At 37.2% G+C, this 26,900-nt stretch overlaps 1 protein-coding gene and 1 long non-coding RNA gene across 2 annotated transcripts; one reads left to right on the top strand and one right to left on the bottom strand.

Moving 5' to 3' along the window:
• Positions 1 to 1,109: 1,109 nt before the first annotated feature.
• Positions 1,110 to 24,718, top strand: arhgap22b (Rho GTPase activating protein 22b). The gene is made up of 10 exons (XM_055176693.2): positions 1,110 to 1,455; positions 6,437 to 6,636; positions 8,831 to 8,918; positions 16,051 to 16,173; positions 17,082 to 17,289; positions 17,372 to 17,504; positions 19,750 to 19,823; positions 19,897 to 20,018; positions 20,206 to 21,127; positions 23,514 to 24,718. The coding sequence occupies exons 1-10, from the start codon at positions 1,413 to 1,415 to the stop codon at positions 23,734 to 23,736; spliced, it is 2,136 nt and encodes a 711-aa protein (XP_055032668.2). The 5' UTR covers positions 1,110 to 1,412; the 3' UTR covers positions 23,737 to 24,718.
• Positions 11,521 to 15,045, bottom strand: LOC129421274 (uncharacterized). Its single transcript, XR_008637052.2, has 3 exons — positions 14,229 to 15,045; positions 12,120 to 12,180; positions 11,521 to 12,032 (listed from the first exon to the last, which is right to left on the bottom strand). It is a non-coding gene; the product is annotated as an uncharacterized lncRNA (long non-coding RNA).
• Positions 24,719 to 26,900: the final 2,182 nt, after the last annotated feature.

The following is a 26,900-nucleotide window of genomic DNA, read 5'->3' as shown; positions in this document are numbered from 1 at the left end:
CATTGTTATCATTTAGAAAATGAAAAATCTCCTGTTGCTCCATCGCTGCGTGTTTCTGTCTCTGGAGGTATCCCCTGAATTATTGATAGATTGCAAAATCAATAAGTCATGCGACGTTGCATCTCAGTGAGTTATGCTGGTCAAGAGAACAACAGAAGCTCAAATCAGTATTCATCTTAACTATCCAATCTTTATTAAACACTGGAGCCAAATTATCATAACAGAGAGAGAGAGAGAGACCAAGGTCATACATCACCCAACCATTTCTATTTTTCAAGCAATGTATTATTTAGGCATGGACAAAACAGCTTGTTTAACGAAATGGTCTATTATTTGAAAGGTATGATGTATAACAGAAACTGTCCATTTCAAGATCACATCACAAGATCAAAGAATCCAGCAGCAGAGGAAAGCTAAATAGATCCTTTGGAGACTAAACATCCTGACCGCTTGCAATGCATTTTGAAAACCGACTAAGGCCATTTTGAACAAACAGCTAAATCATCAACAAAATTGCTTGTCTGGATATAAAATGACAAGAAAATCAAAAGCTTCCCATTGCAGCAGTCTCGGATGGTTGAAAATGCATAAAATAATTTCAGAAAAAAGAAATCAGATCTCACATTAGAAAATCTGTATATAAAATGCAGATTCATTGTCGTATAACACATGATGTACGTGGATATATTGAAACTTGATGTGACAAACATGGTTTATTTGAGAATATTTAGCCTATATTTGGGAATTGGCACAGATCTCAGTCCTGGAGGCAGTACAGGCGTCGAATGAGCTCTCTCATTTTAGCCTCCATCATGGTGCCATGAGCCTCTCTAGAGCCCCCACCTTTTTTAGAGAGGACCAGCTGTGGTTTATTCAATTGCACTGCTGCAGCTATTATCTGCCATCCTAGGGGTGGTTCAGGGCATGTTTTAGGGAAAAAAACAGGAATATCAAGGGCAGAAAGAAAGGGTGCAAAGAGATTGAGATATGCAAGCAGGTTGAGATATCCCCAGAGATCAAGGGAGCGCTAGCACACATGCCTATGGCCAATTAGGAGGCGGGGTAGGGTGGGGTGGGGAGGAGGTTTCTGAGAAGGCTGTTTTGTGATCATACGCAGAAGGGCTGGTCAATACAGAAGAGCAGATCATGAATAATGCAACGTATGGTGGGTGTGGACCATGCGTAAGCTCTGGCTCGTGGGTCTGTGAGTAAGTGCCGGCGAGCGAGCATGTGCGCACGTCAATATGTGTGAGGAATCCCTCCCCCCAACCCCCAACCAGCCGGTGCCTGCAACATGAGGTCAGCGAGCTAGTGCTGGAAGAGGAGAGACTGAAGAGGAACGGGAGAGGGAATGCGCTGAGAGAGGATCTCAGGAGGAGGAATATGCCGAGCAGAGGAAGCGCAGCCCATCGATGGCAGCCATGCTGAGTCCTAAGATCAGACAGACCAGGAGAGGTACGGTACACTTCATTTGTATTTCATCCATCATCGCTGTCTCCTCTCAGGCAGTCTGTCACGCACCGTACGTGCCTTCATCTCTCAGCATCTCTGCTACAATTGGTTCATTCAACACATTGGATCTCTGCTTCTGATATCCTGGCAGGAATTCTGGAGCTGATTTACATATGAAACTATTTCAACATCTGTATTTCATGTATGCAATATTTTTTTCTGAATCTTCAAACAAATTATTTTGATGCTCATACCAGTAATCAAGTCAAATTATTTATAAAGCGCTTTATATAGTGTCTTGTTGTTGCAAAGCAGCTTTACATGAAAAAAAAAACAGGGAAAACTGGAAAATGATGAGATAATAAGAATGAATAAATTATTAGAATAGGACAATACAAAATTATTAAATTATTTCAGAACAGATACATTTACAAATGAACTATTTTGGTTTATTTCCTGTAAAATGTCATCACATATGACATCATCGAAGTCAATACAATATATCTGAAGCAAAATCTAAATGTATCTATCTATCTATATGTATGTATATATATATGTGTGTGTATATATATATATATATATATATATATATATGGGAAAAACACGTCTTTAATTGCACTTTACATATTAGGAAAACCCAGAGAGGTTGTGTAATAAAATCCTTTTCCTCTGCTCTCATTGCTTCGTGGCCGAAAGTACGATAAACCGTGACCATTCGGCGATGCCTGTTACACCTCACAACAGCTGAACACCAAAGCGCACATTCCACTATCATCCGCAGCATGCTGTATAGATCACTCACACACACCCACAATGGGCTGATCGTCATTTATCAAAGGCCCACACCACTGTCTTGGATGAGACGTGAAGAAGAAGGCAGGAGAAGATCTCAAGAACACGCCTTCATTCATCATGCATCAATTTGATGGATGACGCTGAAGCAATAACCAAAGCTCAATGCGTATAAAGGAGATGAGTAATTTATCCTTTTACTGTTACTATCTCAACACTGCTTGTAGCTCTTTTTGCATCCCCCCATCCCCCAACATGCATTATGATGCTACCTGCTGAACATCTAAGCATCTGCAGGGAGAGGACCATGAACACAATTGATCACTATTTGTTCAGCTGTTACAATTCAGGTTTATTCTGATTGGGAGTATTTTATGGTTGGTTATTTTGTATATTGACTGGTAAACAATTTTTTTTGTATGCAACTGCTTTTTGACATGCCTGCGCTCTTTCAATGTTTCTCGTACTCTCGTGTACAAAAATCAATTTAATATTTCATAGTTATTCATATGAATATTTATGGCCATTATTTATTTATTTGGTAGTACCCTAAGCGGAATAGTGTGCAGTCAGCCAGTTATTATTGCAAAACACATCCCTTCAGGGTGATACAAGACCACTCTGTATCATGTTACCGAGCAAACAATAACCATCATTTCACTGTCTAGGTTAACTATAGACTCGATTTAGTATGGATATGAGTAACCCACTTCTAGCCAAAATAAACTTGAATTGGTTACATGTCATTTTGTTTGGTTTCTTTTTTTATTTAATTTCTTTTTGTACTATAGTTAGCCATCTTTAGGGTTCTGATCACCCTCCAAGGGTTTATTTAACAATATTAACAGAAAACTGTACAGTACTTATTACCATAATAACCATCTTTTACATGCCGTTTTAAAAGCAGGGGTCTCCAACCTTTTCACTGTGGTAAGCAAGGGCCATCACAGTGGATAAAACAGGACTGGAGGGCTACTTTTTTATATAGTCTACTAAAAACTTTGTTGTCAATGCTTACAATGTTAATGTACATAAAAGAAGCCAAGCTGATATAAAAATATGTAACAAATACATTTTAAAATTGAGGATATTAATAGAATGTGCTTTGGCGGGCACTCACAGACTCCGTGCGGGCAACCTGGTGCCCCACGGGCACCATGTTGGAGACCGCTGGTCTAGAGTTTATTTTAGAAGTAATGTTTGTGCCAGCAAAGTAAAGGTTTGCTATCATTGTGTAAAATTTGAAAACAATCTTTTCGCCATATTTTAATTGCAACTTTAGGGCAACTATTCTCAGAGTTGATCCTTTTCTTGCCAAAACAGGCAGTTTTAGTCACCACATCCTAGAAACGCCCTTTACAAAGTGGGAAGATATGAATCATCGTGTAGAGAGATTTGCAAACTGGGTCTTTGCATTTGGTACTATTTGACTTTAAAACCGAGCTAAATAGTTATTCAATCTTTTTAAGGAATTGAGTGGAACAATGTAAACCAAAAACGTCTGAGAGTATGAGATTTGTATACAGCTTTGAGGGCATGTTTCAAAACACAAATGCGACATGAATGTTTGTGTTTGTGATAATCACATCATAGCTGAAACTTTTTATTTTTGCTGACATTGATGAAACATTGACGGAAATCAAATGGATTGCTCGGCAACCAATGTAACATTTCAGTTACTAAAAAGAAAGACTTTATATCATATAATCTGAAGCGAATTTGATCCTCCAAATAACAATATTGACAATTGATAATAATAAATTAAACAGAGCAAAGCAAACTTTGCAAACCATTGCAAGATTTCTATTATTGCTATTAAGGTTAAAGTAAAACGGCATGATTGCACGAGATTGCGTACATATCTTACGAGTTGGCTAATTCGTATGAGTTCATAAGAAGTTAAAGGCGGAGTGCACAATGTTTGAAAGCCAGTGATATTTGAAATCACCTAAACAAACACGCCCCTACCCCAACAGAATATAGATCTTCTTTTGATAGACCCGCCCCACACGTACGCAACCCAGGCAACGATGTTGGTTAGAAGACACGCCGCTTACTGCTGATTGGCTACAAGTGTGTTTTGGTAGTCGGCCCGACTCCCTTTTCCAAAGCGTTTTTCAGAAATTATGCACTCTGCCTTTAATCGTGCAAAAACGTATGATTCTCATAAAATAAATCGAACTCCTAACCCCGCACCTAACCCCAACATCACAGGGCTGAAGGCAAATCATACCAAAACCTACGAATGTGGTCATATGAATTAATACGAATTAGCCAACTCGTAAAATATGTATGGATTCTTGTGAGATAGCGCTGAGTAAAACACTTCATGAGTTCATATTAGTACATTAGCTGAATGTTCTGGTAGCAAATGTATACATATCTGTACCATAATTGTACATAGGACCTTTTTAAAGGATACTGTGCAAGTGACAGCTATAGAGGCCATTTTGATCATGTTTCTGACAGTGTGGTCAATTTTACAATATAGCCATCATTACACAGAAATTGTTGACCTTATTCCTCAACTGACCAATCAGAATGAAGCATGCAAAGACCTCTGGGATAAGAATGAAAATGAGACAGAAATATTGACCACTTATTTGTACAGCTCAGCCGTGGATTATGAAAAATAACATGAAGAATAAACAACACACATCCAAATCTCTGTAAGCCACACATGTATTGATTCAAGCCTACCGCCCAAAGGCATAAGATGAGTATATGTGTGTGCTGGACTGATTCCTATAAATGATCCATTATAACACAGATTTGTTTGTAATTCAGCCTTGTGCCTGGAGGTTGTAAGTTGTGCTGGTGAAGCTCTCTACATTGTAAAATATGAAGTATTTAAAACTGTATTTCACAATTTTATTTATAACGGCTCGTTCTGGTTCTTCATTCTGATTGGTTGAAACGCGTTCTAAGCCGTGATAAAATACCCCGGTAACCCCACGGTTCAGAACGCATCACAAGTATCACTGCGCCACTGTTGCTGCGTACTGATTTATGAAAATAAGCACCACAGTCTTTAATCATATTTTTAATTTTTCTAAATTTGCACAATTATGGCGATATCCAGATAAATGTCAATAAATATTATTGAGTCATTTCGTCAATAAAAAGAAAACGTTCTCTGGGTTGTTTTGTCTTAAATTGATATTTCCGCTATTATCCACTAGATGGCAATCTTACCCAACTTAAACACTGACGCGTTCACTCGACACAACAGCGTTGTGGTGGATTGTTGTGATGGCGCTGAATCTGATCTCTTACAAAAGTTCTTCACAAAAATGGAATTATCTTTTAGCTGAAAATATGAGAGGTGATAAATGATAAGAGAACAAATGAAGGTAGGATGAAACTTTTTTTTTTTTTAAAGCGAAGTGTCTGTTCTTTCATTTGATATTTTATGTTTATTTAAAGAAGATATTTTTTCTTTAAGGCACTAAACTAAAACTGGGTGGCAACTTAAAAAAAAAAAACGTTGACGGGGAAAGAGTTAAGCATGCTTTCAAGCATATTTGATCATCACTTCAACAGTTGCACAATATAAATGTTAATGTATATTTTAGATGAATGTTGATTTATAAAAATAAACACCACAGTCTTTAATCATATTTTCATATGCTCCGCTTCGCGTCGTGCCTAACAACGCCCCTTAGCTGTTATAAAATGCACTGGTAACCCACTGCTTCTTGGGGCTTATTGCTTTAATAATATACACCTTCGTTGCATTTTCATGGATTTTGATAGACATTTCACAAAAATCATCAGACATCACAAACTAACTTTTTAACACATCAGTGATCAATGATGTGATATAACATTTCTATATACTCTCTGAAGATCCTATTAGAGATCCTTTCTCTCTCCCTTCAGACATGACAAAACTAACAAATAATGCAGGGAAGAAGATCACATATGTATTTATCCAGAAGGTTACCGACACAGACCAAAAACAAATAGTTGTCATATTTTGCTCCAAGGTAAAAAATATATTAACAAAGAACGACCTAAAGAAGGACCTTGAATTGCCTTTCAGAGGTCAAACAACTTTAGCCTTGAGTTTAAAGTGTGATGTACAGTAAACATTTGAATATTCATTTTATGAGTATGTGTTTGTCCTTACATGTTAAAACATGTTAATCCTGATATTAATGATGCCCATGTCTCTGTTTGTCACGTACAGCCAGGTCCAAGAGTATGGTGATGGGAGAGGCATCCCGTGGCTCTTGTCGGCCCACCTCACCAGGCCTCCAAGAGGGGGCACTAAAGGCCGGCTGGCTAAAAAAGCAAAGGAGCATTATGAAGAACTGGCAACTCCGCTGGTTTGTGTTGCGTGCTGACCACCTCTACTTCTACAAGGATGAGGAAGAAACCAAACCTCAGGTATATTCAGCTATAGAGACTTAAATGCATTAAATCAATGAGAAGTCTATATTTCTGCTCCTGTATGGCCATTTACTGTGTGCATGTGCTGGGCTTTTGATGCTGGTATAAGTCTCAGGCGTTTTAACTAGTTTAACCAGCAAGCTTCCCTTGGTCACCCAGCTTTGTCAACGGGCGCACAACATTGCAATGACGCTTACCAGCTATACCAGCATCAAATTAGTCTGGACCAAAATTGTAATTCATGTTGTTTTAAAGAACATAGCCCTTAAAAGCAGTTCTTGAATATCAAGTATGTTTGTCGTACATAGTTTTTCCATGAAGTGCTGTTAGAGGATAACTGCAAATCCTTTTAATTTTACCAAATCGTTTCACTTTGCTTCAACAATCCAGGCCTACACTGCTTTTAACAGGTTTAATACTGTCTTATATTAGACAATCAATACCATGCAATCTTAGTACGCTTATCAGTCGTGCTTAGGTGTTTGATGGACAGCGTGTCTCAGAGGAGACTGTCAATACTCATCCCAGCACCATTAATCTGTGCCCATGCTGTGCTGGGATGTGAAAATGTCAATCCCACCCACTTTTCCTGCCTTTAATCAATGAAATTCAAAGTGGAAGGGCTGTGTAGGCAAATCTCACAGCAAATCACACGCTGAGATAAAAGAAGACAGCAAAGACTGTGCTATTCGGTGTGCTAATATCATAGACTGTAAAAAAAGATGGGCGATGCGATGTTGCTTCCTTCCATTGTATTGAATTGAAGCCAAAAATGTCCAACCATGGGTGCCGCCATGTTACGTAAAAACGTCAGTTTGGAGCCAGGTCATGCACAGAAGGATTCATCTGTGGAACCAAAAGCGGAGCTGCGGTATCAAACTTCCTCCCAAACGCTTACACGCCCAATTTAACCACGCCAATCATAACGGCATGCCCCGTTTCTATAGCATCAAATTACTAGCTAAAATGAAATTAATTGAAGATAAATCAGCGTAATAATGACCATCTTTCGGAAAATTTTATTGAAAGTGTCATTTATTTTTTTTTATTGCCGAGTCCCGTTCGTTTGCATGGAGAGGGTGGGGTTTATGACTTCTACTGCAGCAAGCCACCAGGGGGCGATCAAAGAGCCAACAGCTTCACTTTTCATGATGTATGAGGCACACCCCGGCTAATATCCAATACATCATTATTTGTGTTTATTAATAGGCGTTCATAACAGGGACATAGTTTCCGGAGGGGATGGGGGAGACAATATTCACCCCACAATATTCAAAACTAGGGATTACAAATATATGTGCTTGGTTCAGAAAGAGTTCTAGATATAAAATGCCGTGACAAACTTGACAACGCTACTACAATGAATCTACAGGGAAAATAATGAATTTAATGAACACCTCATATGAGGATGTTTGCCAAATAACACTAGCAACATCTGTTTATGACCATGTGTTCATAAAAAAAGTCTTGTGTATTTAGATTTAGCCAATATTTATGAGGTATTTTTCCAATCCTGAATCTTTATTTAGTTTGATAATTCCCACATTCATTTAATTGTTAGTTTATTTTACAAGAGAAGTTTATAAAGGGTAATTACACCGTTAATGCCAGCATATTCAAGATATTGATAATAGGCCTGAAACCCCAAAATGTCTCATGACTATGAATTACCACAAGGCTAGGAGATTTCTTGATGATTAAATGCTACATTCACGCCGTATTGTAATTACCGTTATTTAGAGATGACAAAACCCGTGACGCTCAACTCAAAGCTGTTCACGCCTTCCAACTGGGAATTATGCATTTCTATAGCAACAGTATTAACGGTCAAATAAAAATATTATTGATAAGTGTAAAAAATATTATTATTACATTAAATAGCATTTTAATGTTTCTGCTAAATACAACATAACACAGAAAGAGCGTGAGTTAACAATAATAACAAACTGAAAGTAGTTTGCGTGAGGTTGCGGCGGTCACAAGTCATTGCTTTAAAAACACACTCTATAAGCTGTCATTATACTCAACGAGGACATGAATGCTTTTACCTCTTAAAATCCATGGTAATTACAATATAGCGTGGATGCACCTAAAGAATTGCATTCGTATGTACACATTATTGTGGTTTCATTGATTTTGTGTGTCAGCAAAGGTTAAGTGGCTCATATTTTCCAACTATTTATTTCTCCAGGGCTGCATCTCATTGAAGGGAAGTCAAGTCAATGAGCTGACAGCCAACCCTGAAGAGCCAGGTCGACACCTTTTTGAGATTGTGCCAGGTGAGCAAATCTTCAAATCATTACTGCCCAATCCTCAAGCCAGAATGAGCCATTCAAATAGTCAACATTAACATTTTGACCCATATTTCACATGCACATTTCCCTTCAAGCATTTACAAAGACAATTTTCTGTGATCTTGTCTTATTCAGATTTACTGAATTTATTTTTAAGCATGATAAGTAGGGCTCAATGGCGGGAGGTTCACTGTGCAGTCAGGTTCAGTGTGATTGAGGATTTCTATTTATAGCTGTAAAGAGAAGAAAATCACAAAAACAGTGGGGTATTCCATATCCATGTAAAACAATTCGGTAGAAATGACAGCCAGTAACTTACTGTAGATTTAACCTTATGTTAAACTTTGAACAGTTTGAATGAACATTAACAAGATTTAATTTTTATAATAATAACACTAAAATGACAGCCTCATGCAAAGCATTCTTTAACTTTGGACAAACTGTTGCCAGAAAATAACATAAATTTCAAACTACAGTAAGTTACTGGAAAACAGCTGCATAGCTACAGCTAATTTTTTACAGTAATCAAGTATACGGGTCATGTGAATGATTGTGTAATTAACAACATACACGACGCATTTCCAGGTGTTTCGCATTATAAACTCATCCACCACAAAATTTATCTTCATCCGAATGCATGAGTTTTAGCATGGAGGAGGCATGCAAATATATTTTTACAGACATCCTAATCAGTAACATTTACCATCCGAATTGGGCTTTAGGAACAGTTTATTCACTACAAATGTATGTATGTTTTCGTATTTAAAAAATGTACTACTGACTAAACTATGATTCAAACACGAGTTTTGAGCAGTGCAGAGTAGCGCTTGTTGTTTGCCGTTTCTACGATCACAAATGCAGACATGCTTTTAATGTTTTAGTATTCTTACTTTGCAAATCTGCTACGTTCTGCACAAGTCGCGCTGGTAAAGTTGATCAGCTTGGTCATCTGCATTTTCTGGATCAGATTCGGGTTCGTATTGATAAGGTAAAAAAGATCACAAAATACACGCAAGACACTCCCTTAAAGGAATAGTCTACTCATTTTCAATATTAAAATATGTTATTACCTTAACTAAGAATTGTTGATACATCCCTCTATCATCTGTGTGCGTGCACGTAAGCGCTGGAGCGCGCTGCGACGTTTCGATAGCATTTAGCTTAGCCCCATTCATTCAATGGTACCATTTAGAGATAAAGTGAGAAGGGACCAAACACATCAACGTTTTTCCTATTTAAGACGAGTAGTTATACGAGCAAGTTTGATGGTACAAAATAAAACGTAGCGCTTTTCTAAGCGGATTTAAAAGAGGAACTATACCATTGAATGAATGGGGCTAAGCTAAATGCTATCGAAGCGTCGCAGCGCGCTCTAGCGCTTACGTGCACGCACACAGATGATAGAGGGATGTATCAACAATTCTTAGTTAAGGAAATAACATATTTTAATATTGAAAATGAGTAGACTATTCCTTTAACAACCACAAACATGATGGGCTACATACATGCTGTGACGAACTTTGCATTGAGTGCTCACGAAAAAGAAGTCACCCCCCGCCACTGGTCCATAGAGAGTTTCAGCAGTAACAACATAAACTAACGGCTTTCGTGGAACAAATATAACTTCCGGTAAATTTCACAAAGAATCAATAACAACAAAGTCCTTTTAGAGTAGTTTATTTCTGATAACAAGCAAAATAAACAACAAGTAGATTACCTTAGTTCAGCGAAAGCGTATCAAAAACTACACTTGGCTAACGTTACTGTGTTCAATGTGTACTATATATACAATATTAACTACAGATCGGCTGCAAAACCTCCCATCACATAGTGTAATCCATGATCGCCGTCTTCCCTTGTCTTTAGAAAATCAAAACATCCGTTATTTGTTTTAGAGTTCAGCCACTAGCCAGACCATTAAACAAACAGAGACCAGAGATTAAAGTCTAAGATTAAAGTGATTGCCTTATTATCCCCGTGGTGACGTATATCCGAATGAAACCGGCTTCTGAAATTAAATAAGGCAGGGCTGGATTTGAAATTTTCCACCGAGATCTGATTGGATTGTTTGCAGTTGGGTCATGTTGCTAATTGCTAATCGCAGCCATCTTCTCCCAGACCCCGCCCACCTCCCATATCATATGACCGGAAGTAAAGAGAGATCTTTTTGAGCTCCCAGATAAGTCATTTGTAAAAAAACAGAATATTCCAAAGCAAAATACAGGTTTTCATTTAAGAATTTAAGTTTCGCCCAGAAGCATAACTACGACAATGCACTTGCGTTGGATGAAATTGTCCATAAACAATAACACAAAATAACACTCTAAATTAATCTCCCACTTCAGAAGTTGCCTTTTGTTGAATGCAACTATAAAAATGTGACTTCCACAAATAATAAAAAATAAATCATTTAAAAACAACACATGTTCTTCAAAATTGTCTTAATGAAAAAAATAGAATGATTTAAAAATATGGTATGAAGTTCCAACTTAAACTATCTTTATTAAATTGCACACAAAAAAGCATTTATTGAATTTGTGTTGCATTATATTGTAAAAATATATATATATATATATATATATATATAGAAAATGGAATAGTACAGGAACATAAATGACAAGTGCAGTGATTTAAAAGCAGTGAAAAATCTTGCTGGTCAGCTGGTATTACGACTGGAATTATTTAAATATGCTTGTTAGGCACTCTGAAAACAGATTAAACGTGTATTATGCATGACCGTGACCCCAGTCTCTGGATCTACATAACCCCTTTTGATTTAGTGTGGTTTTCCATAAAGTTCTTTATTAAGGCAGAATACCAAAATGTGGTGAGATAGTGTGGACATCCCCATGTATCAGGCTCTGTGAGATGGATGCATCTGGCATACTGTTTGTTTTTCTTAAGTGCACTGAGGTGTTTAGAAAGGGCTAACAGAGAGGGCCGTCTCCTTCTGTCAGTCTACCGTGAGAAGTCAGAGGGAATGAGAGAAACAGAAGTGAAGTGCTTGGGCTCGAGGTGAACCGAGACGCCGAAAGCACATTTAACACACTTTTCCAGGACTTTGAGCTGGCACGATTCTGCGTCGTTTTATTCTTCTTTCTGTGAAACGATGTAAATAATAATGATTCAACGAAGAGGAAAACCTTTCCAAGCTTTTGAAAGTGGTGGAGGTTTTGGAGCTAATACCTGTTATGAAGTCTTGGGTGATGTGAGAACATCCTGTACCGTGTTTTGGCTCTCAGCCTACCTGTTGGTGAAGGAGACATGACACAACATTAGTAGTTGGCAAGGGCATCATGGGGCAGGGCTGCTGTAAACAAATGAAGCAAAAAACATCACTTTCTCAAGGTAATACCACTGTACATGCATATAAATAGGAAAAACTGGGATGACGTTGTTATAATGCATACCAATAAGGTATGATGTGCTTTCTTGCTTGGTGGTAATGCTTGGTTATAGTTTTTGAATCAAGGTTGCTTTAGGAATGGACTGAAAATGACCTTTCTATACTTACAGAAAAGAATGACAAATCTGTAATGTTTTGTTTGTTTAAAAAGTTGTATACAATCATTTTTAGTTATTCATGCAAAGGTAAAACATTTTACCTCGAAATTACCTTCAAAATTATCCCTAGCTTTCATCTAAAGAATTCATATTAGTACCTCATAGGTACATATTGGTACCAAAGAGTGCATATTAGTACCATAAATATGCATTTGAGTACCAATTGTATACATGTCTGTACCTAAATGTCACATATTAGGACTTTTTTAAATGGTACTGCCCCCATTGACAGCTTGGGTCCATTTTTCTGACAGTGTATGATGATAATGTAATAAGTTAAGGTTAACTAAGATTACATAAGATTTTGTAACCTACACAGAGTTTTACCAATACCGATTGACCAGATTAAACACAAATGCTGGGTTATTTTCAACCCAGTGTTGGGTTATAAAGGGATGAACCCTTTAATTTAAGGTTTGTCCCTTTTTGACCCAACGTTGGATTGAACATAGCCCAGCATTTTTTTTGCAACATGATCTCACAAAGTTCCGTGGCATAGTCACAGAATTTTTTGCTCATTTTTCCGTGCCATTCTCACAGATCTCCGCATATTTCCGTGGCCCTGCCACGGACGTTCTTTTCCGTGGCATTCTCACGGATTGGTTACTCAACTGTTTTGTCTTATTTTCTTACCATTGTCGCTTCGGATTAGGGTTAGATTTACATAAAATGACATCCCTACCCAAACCCAACTCTAACCCCAACGCCAGGCGACAATTGATGAAAGTTTAGAAAATATAAAAAAATACATCAGAAAAAATAGTATAAACCAATACTTAAAGTGACATACTGACGCAAACACCAAATGTAACCCTAAACCGAAGCGACAATGGTTTGAAAATAGGAAAAAGCAGTTGAGTAACCAATCCGTGAGAATGCCACGGAAAAGAAAGTCCATGACAGGGCCACGGAAATATGCGGAGATCCGTGAGAATGCCACAGAAAAATTAGCAAAAAATTTCGTGACTATCCCACGGAAATTCGTAAGATCAGGTTGTTTTTTAAAGTGCACAATGTTCAGTGAAGCAATACAAATACTCACTGATTTTGAAATGTTTGGGTTGTCTCAACCTATGGTTAGGTAAAATATGGACAAACCCACCCTTTTTTTTTGCAAAAAAAAAAAGGATTTGTTGGTTCAACTTAAAAAAAATAAATTATGTGGTTGCCATTTTGAGTTAATTCAACTTAAAAAAACTAAAAATAAATAGTTAAATCAAAAAAGTGGTTGCTAAACTGATCTCTTGAACAAATGCCTCGTCGAAAATAACAAATGTTTTGGTTTCCTAGGTAATCTATGTGTTGATTTTTTTGCTTGTTATATAAATAATCTACGTTTAAGGAACTTTGTTGTTGTTTATTCTTGGCGGAGTTTACCGGAGGTTGCGTGCGGACCACGACAGCCACTTGTTTATGTTGTTACTGCTGAAACAGTCTATAAAATGCTGGGTTATTTTCAACCATGCGTTGGTTTAACAAGGGACGAGCCCAGCAGCTGGGTTGAAATTAACCTAGAAAATGTTTATATTTGACCCAACAATGGGTTAAATCAACCCAGCATTTTGGGTTGAAACAACCCAGCATGGGTTAAAATACAACCCAGCAGGCTGGGCTCATTCCTTTTTGACCCAATGCTGGGTTGAAAATAACCCAACATTTTTTAGAGAGTAGGTTGAAACAATCCATCATTTTTAGAGTGCATGTTTAAGGGTTTGGATGAAGTGTTCTTACCTTCCAAGCTGTTTATTTTGTTGTAGTGTTTGTCTGCTCCTGTATGCAGCATCTGTTAGTCGCCGTTCTTTATGAGCATAATCACTTCTGCTCATAATGTCTTTAAAGGTCAACTGCAGATTATCTTCTCCCATCCTGCATACAGTAATTACGTGGCATGTAATCAACACTCAGCACACAATTTGTGGATCCACAGGTGCTTATATTGTGTGTTTAAAGCCTGTGCTCACTCAAGGGTGCACTGCAAACTTCAACAAACAAGCCTTGATTGTTTGGAATAAGGAAAACTCTCAGAATTAATTAATCAGATAACTGCTGAATACTTTCACCACAAGAGGTTAATTAGAGGGGTAAACCAACCAAATCTACACCCTCTACAAGTTCATATTTCTTTATTATCCTTACATGGTCAGCAAACATACTGGTAGTTTCTAAAAAGACAAGCTAACAGAATGCCACACCAAAGTGAGAAATGAGGACCATGGTCTTCATTATGTGTTTAGACTCTGTGACCCATTCACACAGCACTTTGGTCCCAGAACATTTCCGTTAAATTTGCAGAGAGGATTCTGTGTGAACACGAACACGTCCATAAATGTCTAAAGAGGACCACTATCTGCGCAGAAGCTGCGATCATTCACCAGCATGACAGAACACGCTTCTTATGATCTTTTTATAAACAAAAATTCATGGCTATGGGTTTGCGAGAGAGAAATCACGGAAAATTAGAAAACTTCAAACGATGTGGAAAAAACTACCAAGTGAAAGACTTTAAATACATTGCGTGTTTTTACGGGATCTTTACGGTATCTGTGTGAATGCACGCACAGATTCCGGAAAATCATTTGCAGTGTGAATTAACCAAAAATCAAATCCTGCACGCATTTTCAGTGTATTTTCCATAATCTCTGTGTGAAAAGGGCTTTAGTTTAGCGTCAGTGAGTTCACTGTGGATTGCTACAATTTCTTATCCTCTCATTACTTCTTTTAGTCATTTATCTGGCTAGCCAATAATTGACTGTTCAAAGAATCTGGTTTTGATCATTTATAATTGTGAAGTTTATAACTGAAAGCAGTTTCAAGCACTTCAAATCTGTGTTGTGAATACATGTATATCTGTGTTTGGCTCTTTGGCTAGTTGTGGTACGGCTTTAAACTAAGTTGATTTGTGAGGTGCTTTTTATGCAGTACAGAACAAAATGAGTGAGTTTAATGCTAGAAACATCAAATTTATCTGCTAAAATGTGACATTTATAAACATATGTCATAAAATAGATATAGTACCTGACATGTAACCATGAACAGAACATTGCTATACTACAAAACAAAGCATAACAATGCAGTAGACGGATAAGGAGACGATCCTAACACACCTAGCTGTCACTGGGACGGTACCCTTTCATAAAGTACACCTTTACTCCTAAAGACTTAATACTCACAGGTTGATATTTTGGCATCAAATGTAGGCCTATACATATCTGTACCTATGGTACGTGTTAGGACTTTTAAAGGGTACCGCCCCAGTGACAGTTTGGGACAATTTTGACCATTTGTTATAATGTATTTTAATAAGTATTGGTTAAAGAGAAATAGAAAACCACTTTAGATTTGCTATTAAAAACATAATGCTACGGTATATTATGAACAATAGATGTTTAGTAATAATTATGTTTTTAGATTAAAATGATTTAAAGCAGTTACTTAGCATTTATTTTTGCATGAACATACAGCAGTAAACAGTGTCGTTCCTCTTTTTGTGGTGTAGTGACATAAAATCAATAAGCGATGTCAACAGGTTGCTTCTTTCATTTTTTTCTCTCAGCTGGTGAGAAAGACAAGGCTGCGATAAGCCATGAGTCCTTTCTGCTTATGGCAAACTCCCAGAGTGACATGGATGACTGGGTGAAGGCCATCAGAAGGGTCATATGGGCTCCGTTTGGAGGAGGTAAAAACCAGGTGGAACCTTAACAATGCTATTATAGTAAAAATGATGTCAGACTTAATTCAATACCTTAAATGCAATTCAGTGGTGCCACTGGATATTGAATTATTAGACATAGATATCACTAAGCAGGAAAGAGAGCACTGTATTACGTTGTCTGTAATAGAAAATTAATGTAAAAAAAGTAATGTAAAGCTATTCTTGTGAAACATTTCTCATATAACAATAATGTCAGGACGAGGATGTTATTATTGACAAAGCTCATATTTTAATCATTTTGATGAGTTATTTTTTAGACTAAACAGGCTACACAAACTTTATTCAAAAAAAATTTATTATAATTATTATTAGCTTATTTTATTTTTTATTTTATTTCACACTAAAAATGCTGGGTTATTTTTACAACCCAACATTGGGTCAAAAAGGGACAAGCCCTGTCGTTGGGCTAAAATAATCTAGAAAATGTTTATATCTGACCCAACAATGGGTTAAAACAACACAGCATTTTTGAGTTAAAAAAACCCCATGGACTGGGCTTGTCCCTATTTGATCCAATGCTGGATTGAAAATAACCCAAATAACTTTTTTAGTGTAGGGCTAACCAATACTGTCCATGTGTTTTTAACAACATGATCTCACGGAGAGTCGTGTTATAGTTTCTCGTGTCCGTGGCACGACTTTCTTTTTCGTGTCACAAAAAAGAAAGTCGTGCATCGCACATGAAAAACTATTTATAGAAATTTGTGCGAGTGTCACGAAAAAGATGAAAAAAAAGCTCAATTTCGTGCCATGGACAACAAATAATTGATAAAATTTTACATGACTATAACACAACTTTCCGTGAGATCAGTCTGGTTTTGAAAGCTAATTATCAGTTTTGAAATGAATTATTTTTCAATCTGTTCCCACAGGAATATTTGGGCAGCGTTTGGAGGACACTGTCCAGTATGAAAGAAAGTTTGGTCCTCGCCTCGCCCCACTTATAGTCGAGCAGTGTGTGGATTTCATCAGGGAACAGGGACTTGATGAAGAAGGTCTTTTCCGGATGCCAGGCCAAGCCAACCTAGTGAAGGATCTTCAGGAGGCGTTTGATTGTGGAGATAAACCTCAGTTTGACAGGTGTACTGTACACTTTAAGCATGGGCATGGCTCAGATTGTCTTTAACTGTTCATGTAATAACTCTATAATAATTATTTATAGCAACACTGATGTCCACACTGTGGCTTCCCTGCTAAAGCTGTACCTCAGAGAGCTGCCCGAACCCGTCATTCCCTTTTCTAAATATGAGGACTTCCTTACTTGTGCTGAGCTTCTGGCCAAAGATGAGGAGGAGGTTAGTGACTTAATAAATATAATCTATGGTGTGTTTTTATCAGTGTGAAGAAGATAAATAATGTGGTTTTACTGTAAAATGTTGCATTCGAATGGTTGTACCTTTGAACATTTGTTGTATTTGAAATCCATTTGGCAATAAAGCCTAATCCAAAGAACGCAGCTGCTATGTTGGGCTGAGCTCAGCGAATTATTAAATTATGCAAATGCTTAATAGGGCCTGTAAGTATGTCACCAATTTGACTTTTCTGAATTTATTTGTTAACTGCTATAGAGGAGAAATATTTCAGCAATTGTGAAAATATTATTTGTGCATTCAAACATGGAGCGATTGTTGTCAGTATGTAGTTTGGTGGCCAATATTCCTCCCACATATTTTACAGCTGACATGATGAGACAGAAACCCAGATGAGGCTTAAAGGGATAGTTCACCCAAAAATATGATTTCATAATTTTCTCATCCTCATGTTGTTTCAAACCTGTATGAATTTCTACAAAAGAAGATATTTTGATAAATGATGGTAAGCATACAGCTGATTGTAACAATTGGCATTCATAGTAGGAAAAACAAAAATGATGGAATTCAATGGGTACCATCAACTGTGTGCATCATTTATCAAAATATCTTCTTAATCATTTATAACAATACATCAATAATATTTGTTTTCCTACTATGGAAGTCAATGGTTACAATCAGATGTATGCCTACCATCATTTATCAAAATATTTTCTTTTGTTTTCAATAGAAAACAAACAAAATTCTGTAATGAGTCCACTGTGAGGTGAGCGAGTTGTAGAACCCAAGTGCAGTATTTATTAAATCAAAAATAACCATAAACTAGACTTGACATGAACATACCATAATGTGGCGTGGCATGAACAGAAAGACTTACAGTTGAACAAAGCTTGACAAAGGACAATGGTAACAAGAGGGCAATATATACAGACAAGGAACCAATCAGAACATGACACATCAGGGAATAGGGAAACAAGAGACAACATGCCAAGACAAAATTTCAAAATAAAAGACCTGAACATGAAACAAGAACTTCAAAGTAAAAGACATGAACAATGACCTGACAAAACCCTAGATTTAGAACAACATGAGGGTGACAGAATTCTCATTTTTGGGTAAAAATAGGGTTTGAACATTTTGTATGTAATATGTGCATGTATTTTGCAATAATACCATGTACTGGTATTCTAGTTTTTCATAAGTCTCTTTTTACTCTGGGTACTGAGGTTAGATCATTTGGAGATGCCACATAGTCCTTCCCCAACTGTGTAGTCTATAGATTAACTTTAACACTTCATGCCATGAATATAGCTTTAGATGCTGGAATGGCATAAGTAGCCTAAATAAATAATTTACGTTTATATATGGATATATGTCTGTACTCCAATGTATTTATAATACATACACAGATATATCAGACTATAATCTGTATGGGCAGATAAAAGCAATTTTTCCCAATATGGGACATCGGCAAATGGTTTAAAACAACCATGGCACAGAATTGTCCGTGGCACAAAATTCAGCCTTTTTATGCCTTGAGCACGAATGTCTTTTTTTTCATGACACTTGCACAAATTTCTATAAATAATAAATTTCTCATGTCTGTGGCATGACTTTCTTTTACATTTCATTTTATGTATATTTTTTTCCTATTTTCTTACCATTTTCGCTTGGGGTTTGGGTTAGAATCACTTTCTGTAAAATTTTTAGACATCCAACTCCAGGTGAGAATAGTTTTAAAAGCTGAAGAAAAAATGAGAAAACAATACATAAAATGACACTAAAAATAATCTATTTATAGAAATGTGTGTGATTTGCAATGGACACAAATAACTTAATACAATTTTGTGTGACTATAACTATAACACGACAATAACACGACTTTCCGTGAGATCCGTTTGGTTTAAAAACAGCCGCTGATCAGGGCATATTATGTCCTGGCAATTAAAAGGGGCAGAACATAATAACTTTTTTTAAAAAAGCAAAATTTCGGTATCGGCAGATGATATTCTGAGTAATTGTAAATCACATTGCATCAGCCCCTTTGTAATGCAAAATTGTAAAATGTGCAATAGAAATACATTTGAATTGAATTACACTCATCTAGTATTCATATATACGATTCACGGTCTGAATTGTTCTTATTCTGGGAAAATATATTTTTAAAAATGATAAATAGTTTTTAACTAAAAGACTTTGTGTTTGATTCAATGAATTCATGTTTACACAGGGAATACAAGAATTAGGGAAGCTGGTGAAAACTCTTCCAGCTGCCAATTACAACCTTCTGAAATACATATGCAAGTAGGTGTAAGATATTTATTTTTAGACACATTTTTGTCAGTTCCGTGTTCAAGAATAAACTTCATCTTTATAGATTTCTGGATGAAGTGCAGTCTCACTCGCACGAAAACAAAATGGGTGTGCAGAACTTGGCCACTGTGTTTGGACCAAATATCCTTCGTCCTAAAATTGAGGACCCTGTAACTATCATGGAAGGTAAGCACTTATTTATTGAATTTAACTCATTAGATACAAAACTGTAAACCAGGAGATCAATGTTGAAATGTCACTTATCATTGCAGAGCTGCTTTGCTACAATGCAAAATTGTGAAAAGCACCACGCATATAAATTTGAACTTAACCAATGAACTAATGAGGTCGCCCTCGTATATGTATTTTACAGGAACTTCCCTTGTGCAGCATCTTATGACAGTTCTTATTAGTAAGCATGATCACCTTTATATTGAAAATGAAGACTCAGAAACATCTCCGTCCCAGACGGAAGCAAGATTACAAGTCCAGCAACATCAGCAATCCAACCTGGTTGACTGGATCTCAGAGGAGGACCTCCATACCTGCCCACCCCCAGGGAAGAATGCTAGTCTCAGTGACAACCCAACCAACAGTAGTGCCTCATCTGCAGATGCCTCACAGGTGGCTGTCGCCTCAAAATCCATTCCTCAGGGAAAAGGAGACACAGCTGTCAGTCCTAGTAAGCAAGCCAAGACACTGCCTGGGTGGAAGTACACCTTCAAAGGTCCCTCTCCACGTCCACAGTCCGCCAAAGTTGGTGGCTCCACAGTAGACGTGTCCACCGCCTCCAGTGGGAACTGGCTGATGAATGGGCTGTCCTCACTTCGGGGACACAGAAGGACCTCGTCGGGAGAACGTTCCAGAGAGTCTGGCTCCTCTCAGAGACTGTCTACCTATGACAATGTCACGTCTTCATCGAGTCTGGGTAGCGTCTTGAGTATAGACAGCACGGCGTGGTCGACGTCATCTTGTGAGATATCTGTCCCAGACTCAGCGGGTGACCCGTTGGGAACGGACTCCAGGACGGAAGACAGGCTGCAGCCAGAACTAAGTGCTCAAGAAACGGCGCAGTCTGAGAAAGACGTGAAGTTCAATGACCAAGAAGACAATAGCACCGCCGTGGAAAACTGTGCAGGCGCTCTGCTCTGCAACGAAAATGGGAACGTGGCACCAGTTATTAGGGTTGTGGATGAAGACTCTGAGGAAAGCCACTTGTCTTTGGCCAGCGAGGTGGCGGAGCTGAAAGAAGAACTGAGAAAGCAGAAACAAGCTTATGAATCGAGAATTAAAAAGTAAGGTTACTGCTTCTCAAATGTCTCACTCTCATGTACTTTCAAACCTGTATAAATTTCTAATGAACATAAAGGAAGATATTTAATCAAACCAGTCAGAAGCCCCATTGACTTCCATATTTCTTTACTACTTTTTTCTTTTAATTGTGATTATTTTGGCTCACATTTAACAATTCAACCAATTCAACCAATTTGAATATGTTGACATACCATGAGAAGAAGAACTGAACTGTTGCCCGGTGGTCCAAATTCCTCTTTTCAGATGAGAGCAAGTTTTGTATTTCATTTGGAAACCAAGGTCATAGAGTCTAGACTAGAGGAAGGGTTTAGAAGCTAATAAGCCAAGTTGCTTAAAGTCCAGTGTTAAGTTTCCAGTCTGTGATGATTTGGGCTGCAATGTCATCTGCTGGTATTGGTCAACTGAGTTTTATGAAAACCAAAGTCACTGTACCCGTTTACCAAGAAATTTTAGAGCACTTCATGCTTCCTTCTTGCTGAACAGCATTTAGATACTGATTTCATTTCCAGCAGGATTTGGCATCTGCCCTCACTGGCAAAAGCACCAAAGGTTGGTTAAATGACCATGGTTTTGGTGTGCTCGACTGGCCAGCAAACTTACCAGACCTGAACCCCACAAAACAATCTATTAGAAACAAGAAACCAAAAAATGCATATGAGCCATAAACTGTAAAACAAATATGGACGTAGTGTCTGTGAAGTCACCCATAGGTTTGTAAATAGCTTTTTTAAAGCAAATAGTTGGCATAGCCTGCTTTTGCCATCTTGGCCACGCGTCATCACTCATGGAAAACCGAAAATGGCGGGACGTGGTTGAAGCTGAGGTGGCTGGTTGCTGAAACCACGCCTGTCTAGCTCGACTCTAGTGACTGCAGAGACACTTCACCCGTCACTTAAGTGGCCACACCCTTAATTATGCAGAATTTGAAGGATTAAAATTATTTAAACAAATGAGTTACAAAAAAAATTCACCCCTCACAGTTGTCATGAAGGAAAGATGACAACTTGAAAGCAAAATTAGCTATATAGACCATAATCACTTTTTGTACCAGGCTGTAAACATGTTATTTTCTGCTGTAAATTTCAGCCCAGTCTCCTGATAAATAGCACAAAGTGTAAAACTTGTGCAATACATAGGCCAAATTCCACTGTGGCGTGCATATGATACGCCAGTCCTTCCCATTCACTTAAACGGTGCATCTTTTTTTGTGGTTTTATTTATTGGTTTCTCAATTTTTTTACTTGGGTTTAGGGTTAGAACAACCTTTTGTTATATAAAAATGACATCCTAACCCAAACCCCAACTCCAAGCGACCATGGCTTAAATATGGACAAAAACATGGAGAAACCTGTATATTAAATAACCTCATTAAGCAAATCTAAAATCTAACCCTAAACCCAAGCGAAAATGGTTTAAAAAACAAAAAAAATTGAGAAATCAATAAATAAAACGACAAAAAAAGATGCACCGTTTAAGTGAATGGAAAGGACTGGCGTATCATATGCACGCCAAAGTGGAATTTGGCGTATGTATTGCACGAGTTTTACACTTCGTGCTATTTATACGCATCCTCAGGAGACTGGGTAGTAAATGTGGGCATTTAAACATAGGGGTCTATGGGAACCGACTCCCTTTTGGATCCAGCCTCTAGTGGCCAGTCAATAAATTGCAGTTTATGTCACTTTAGTTTTGGCTTCATAAGAGAGATCGGAAGATTGCCCCTTGAGATGAGCTAAAGGCCACTGTCCAAGAAACCTGGGTTTCCATACAACCTCAGCAGTGCCATATCTCCTCTATGCCACACTGAAATGGGGCAGTACTTAAAGCAAAAGGAGCCCATACCAAGTATTAAGTACATAAAAAGTAAATGAACATACTCTCCAGAAGGCCAACAATTCACTAAAAATGTTTTTTATTGGTCTTATGAAATATTCTTATCGGTTGAGATAGTGAATATTGTTAAATGTGAACCAAAATCATCACAATTTAAAGAAAAAAGACTTAAAGTACTTCAGTCTGTGTGCAATGAATTAATTTAATACACAATTTTATTTTACAATTTTAGTTGAATTACTGAAATAAAAACGAACTTTTTACGACATTGTAATTTATTGATATGCACCTGCATGTGACCAAACGATTGAGATGGGCCAAAGCTAATATGAAACTGAAACATCATTAAAATAGTTTTAGCAGTGGTTTTCAAACTTTTTCAACATGTACCTACCCTTTAATTTTTTTTTTCAAACCAAAAAGTATTTCCATAATTATAACTTGCCATTTTAAAAATAATTGAATTGTTTAACAATTTACAAGCACTAGTAGGAGTGTCAAGTAATTTACAAACCTGTTTGCTGCCCTCTGCAGGTTGGAAGAGTCAAGTGCAGCTATGTGCGCTCAGATGGAGAGACTTGAGCAAGAGATGGAGCAGGAGAGGAAAAGAAAAAAAATGCTTGAGATCAAACTGAGAAACTCTGAACGGGCCCGTGAGGATGCAGAGAATCGTAACCACCTCCTTGAAAAAGAAATGGAAGATTTCTTCTCCACGCTAGGGGACCTGGCTCTTGGAAGCCGTACCAGTGACATTTAATACAAAAAATTTAAACTTATAACAAGGACTTATTTATTATCATTTTATTGCATCAGTGGCCCTCAGACATCGTGATAAACTACGATGAAAATTGGCTTTCCTTGCCAAATTTGTTCATTTTGGATATTTAACACCACCAATTATGTTTTTGAGGGCATTGTGCAAAGCTGTTTCCCTCACGCCAACAGTGTAGCATTTATTATTGTCTGTGTCCACCATTTTTTGTATGTTCATGGCCTATGAAACCATTTTCTGGGGACAGTAAGATCGAGTCTGTTTGGCACAATGATTAGACCATGAACAGTGGGATATTTGTTGAGATCTCATTTTAGAAAATGTAATATTGCAAATGTGGCTAAAATGCTTGCATATTGAGTGACATATACTGTAGGATTGTCAAAGTGACCTGTTAGTGTCACTTATGGATAAATGTGACTTGTCAGATCTATTTGATTTGATTTATTTCATGCGGTACAAGTGTATAGAAAGTGTAGAAATGCTCTGTGGATGTCTCTTAAAAGTTTGTTGTCAAAAAGTGTGATAGGTTTTGTAGCCTCGGCTCATTCTTTAAGTAACTCTTCTGACTGCTTATAGCTGGAATGATATAATAGCATGACGGTTGCAGACTCATGGTTAACCTTCCAGGCTGCTAAAGTTTCAGGTTCAATCTCCAGAAGAAACGACCCAAAAACTGGATATCACCATTGTGCCCTCTTGCTAAATCCTTTTCGCTGCTCAAGTTTCTTTCAGTTAACAATCCACTTTTGATATTAATATTGTTTATTTGTAGAATAACTGCTTTTACAGAAGACTTTATGCTTATTTAGAGTATGTGAAAATGTTATACATCACGATGATCAGACTGTTGTACAGCGGATCATAAATGATGATTAGACGTATGTGCTGTGTTACCAAGTGTCACTGTGGTGCTATGTTATTATTCACAAAAACTTAAATTAAAGGATGAACTGACAAGAATGTACCTTTTGTACAGACTTGATCATTGTTTTGCATGTCTGGTTTGTTATACTTTTGGGAAGAAATAGATGAGCAATTCCAGCATTATGGAGGACATTTTCAGTCAAAAATGTAAATATCATTTATCAGAGAATGCTTTATATTTTGAACCAGTTGTATATATTTTTATTAATGAGTCGTGTTATCAGAAATATTTCAGTTTAAGCATGATCTTTTTTAGATGAGAGAAATGTAACAAGTTTAAGGGAGACAACATACTTTATAGGAATTATGTGAATAAAAATGTAACAATTTGAAGCAATACACTGTAATGTTAGATCTACTTAAAAAATTACATTACATACACTTAAAAAAAAGAAAATAATATAAACACTTCGATTACTTCAACCTAAAAAAAATGTAGACTTTTATAACTTAAAATGTTTGCTTTTTTCACTTTTAAGTTGATAAAAATAAAAAATAACTTCAACTGTTAACACCTTAAATATATAAGTTAATTCAACATTCACCTTTTTACCGTTTAATACTCAAACAAACTCAATTCTTCAAAGAACAAAAATATTATCGTGTGTGCATTTATGGGGAAAAGCAGCACTGTTGACATCAGTGATGTGCGGGTTGATCCGAAAAGAGCGGGTGCCTGCGATCACCCGTGATTACGAGTCATCCAAAAATATTTTTTATGATATTCGGGTCGCGGTCGGGTCGCTTGAAATAAAAATGCCAATTAACTATTTTAAACAATTAATACTTTAAAAAAAACTTGCCTGAGTTGCGGGCTGGTTAGTTGAAAACTTTGGTTGGGTGCGGGTTGTTTATACATTGACCCACGCATCACTGGTGGACATTCATGATATGTTTGAATGGAATTGCTTAGTTAAAAAAAAGTGGTAAAATTTACAATAAGGTTGTATTTGTTAACAATTAGTTAATGCATTAGCTAACATGAACTAACAATTAACAATAGTTCTACAATATTTATTAATCTTTGTTCATGTTAATTGCAGCATTAACTAATACATTTATTAAGTAATAACTGACGACGGACCTTTGAATTATTCGGAAATATGGCACACCCAAGGTGGCAAATGCTGTTACACCGTGTGTGTATTATTTTGCTCTATTATTGTGCCTATTTTTAAGACATTTGACAGGTTAGGTGTGCGTGTTACAGAAAAATAATCAACACCTGCATGACCATAGCCAGCTATGAGGCCACCGAGGTCCGAAACCTTGGTAAATTTTTCATATAAAAAAATAAAATTGAGGTTCACTGAGTGACTAATTAGTAATTTTAAATGACTCACATTGGCATCCGCATATATAATTAAGTTTGGACAGTTTACTGTATAGTTTAGCGTAAAATGGCGGAGGCTGACCGTGGGTTCACACCAGCCGCATTTGAGGCGTCAAATTCTAGTCATAGAGACATTCACGCGGAAATTTGCGTCATGGAAGGGGCTTTTGCAACTCTGCTCGCATCCTGTAATCACGTCACTACTAAAACAAGCTCCTGATAGGTTTATATGGCGTGTTTTTCCGCCAAAGTTCAAATTTCTCAACTTGCACGTTTGACGTGCAAATGAGGCGAAATCACATCTACTGCGCTGTGCTAAACGCCTCATTCGCGCACCAGACCTCCAGACACGCGTCAACGCATCTTCACATTGACTTTACATTGAAATAACTTGCGCTTGAAGTATCTACCGCGGCTGGTGTGAACGCAGCATGACTCAAGCAGCTGTAAGCCACGCATGCAGAATTCGCAGTGTTGCCAGATCCAATTGTGAAAAATCCTCTTTAGATGTAGTGTTTAATTTTTTGGCAATTAATGTGACACTTTGGGAAATGTATAAAGTGAGAATGTGCAGGTTACTGTTAGCAATGTTTTGCTCTTTATGACCCATTTTGTTTGTATTCTTACTAATATCTGGCAACACAGGGTGACCAGCAGTAATCAAATGGCACATCATCATTCAGTGTGGGCAGGTTATTATAAGATTATGTATGTAAGAAACATTTTAACACTAAAAATCAGTAGAAAAAACATCGGTTCAAAGATGTAGAATAATTGGGTTTAAATAAATATGCTAAATATGTAAACATTGGCCATAAAGAAGACTATGTTATTTTATTTAATTTAGGAATAGCATTTAACAAACTCATGCTGAAAACATTTATAAGAG

Source organism: Misgurnus anguillicaudatus, chromosome 4 (assembly GCF_027580225.2).
Source record: "Misgurnus anguillicaudatus chromosome 4, ASM2758022v2, whole genome shotgun sequence".
Lineage (NCBI taxonomy): Eukaryota > Metazoa > Chordata > Actinopteri > Cypriniformes > Cobitidae > Misgurnus > Misgurnus anguillicaudatus.
This window is presented reverse-complemented; position numbering and strand designations above follow the sequence as displayed.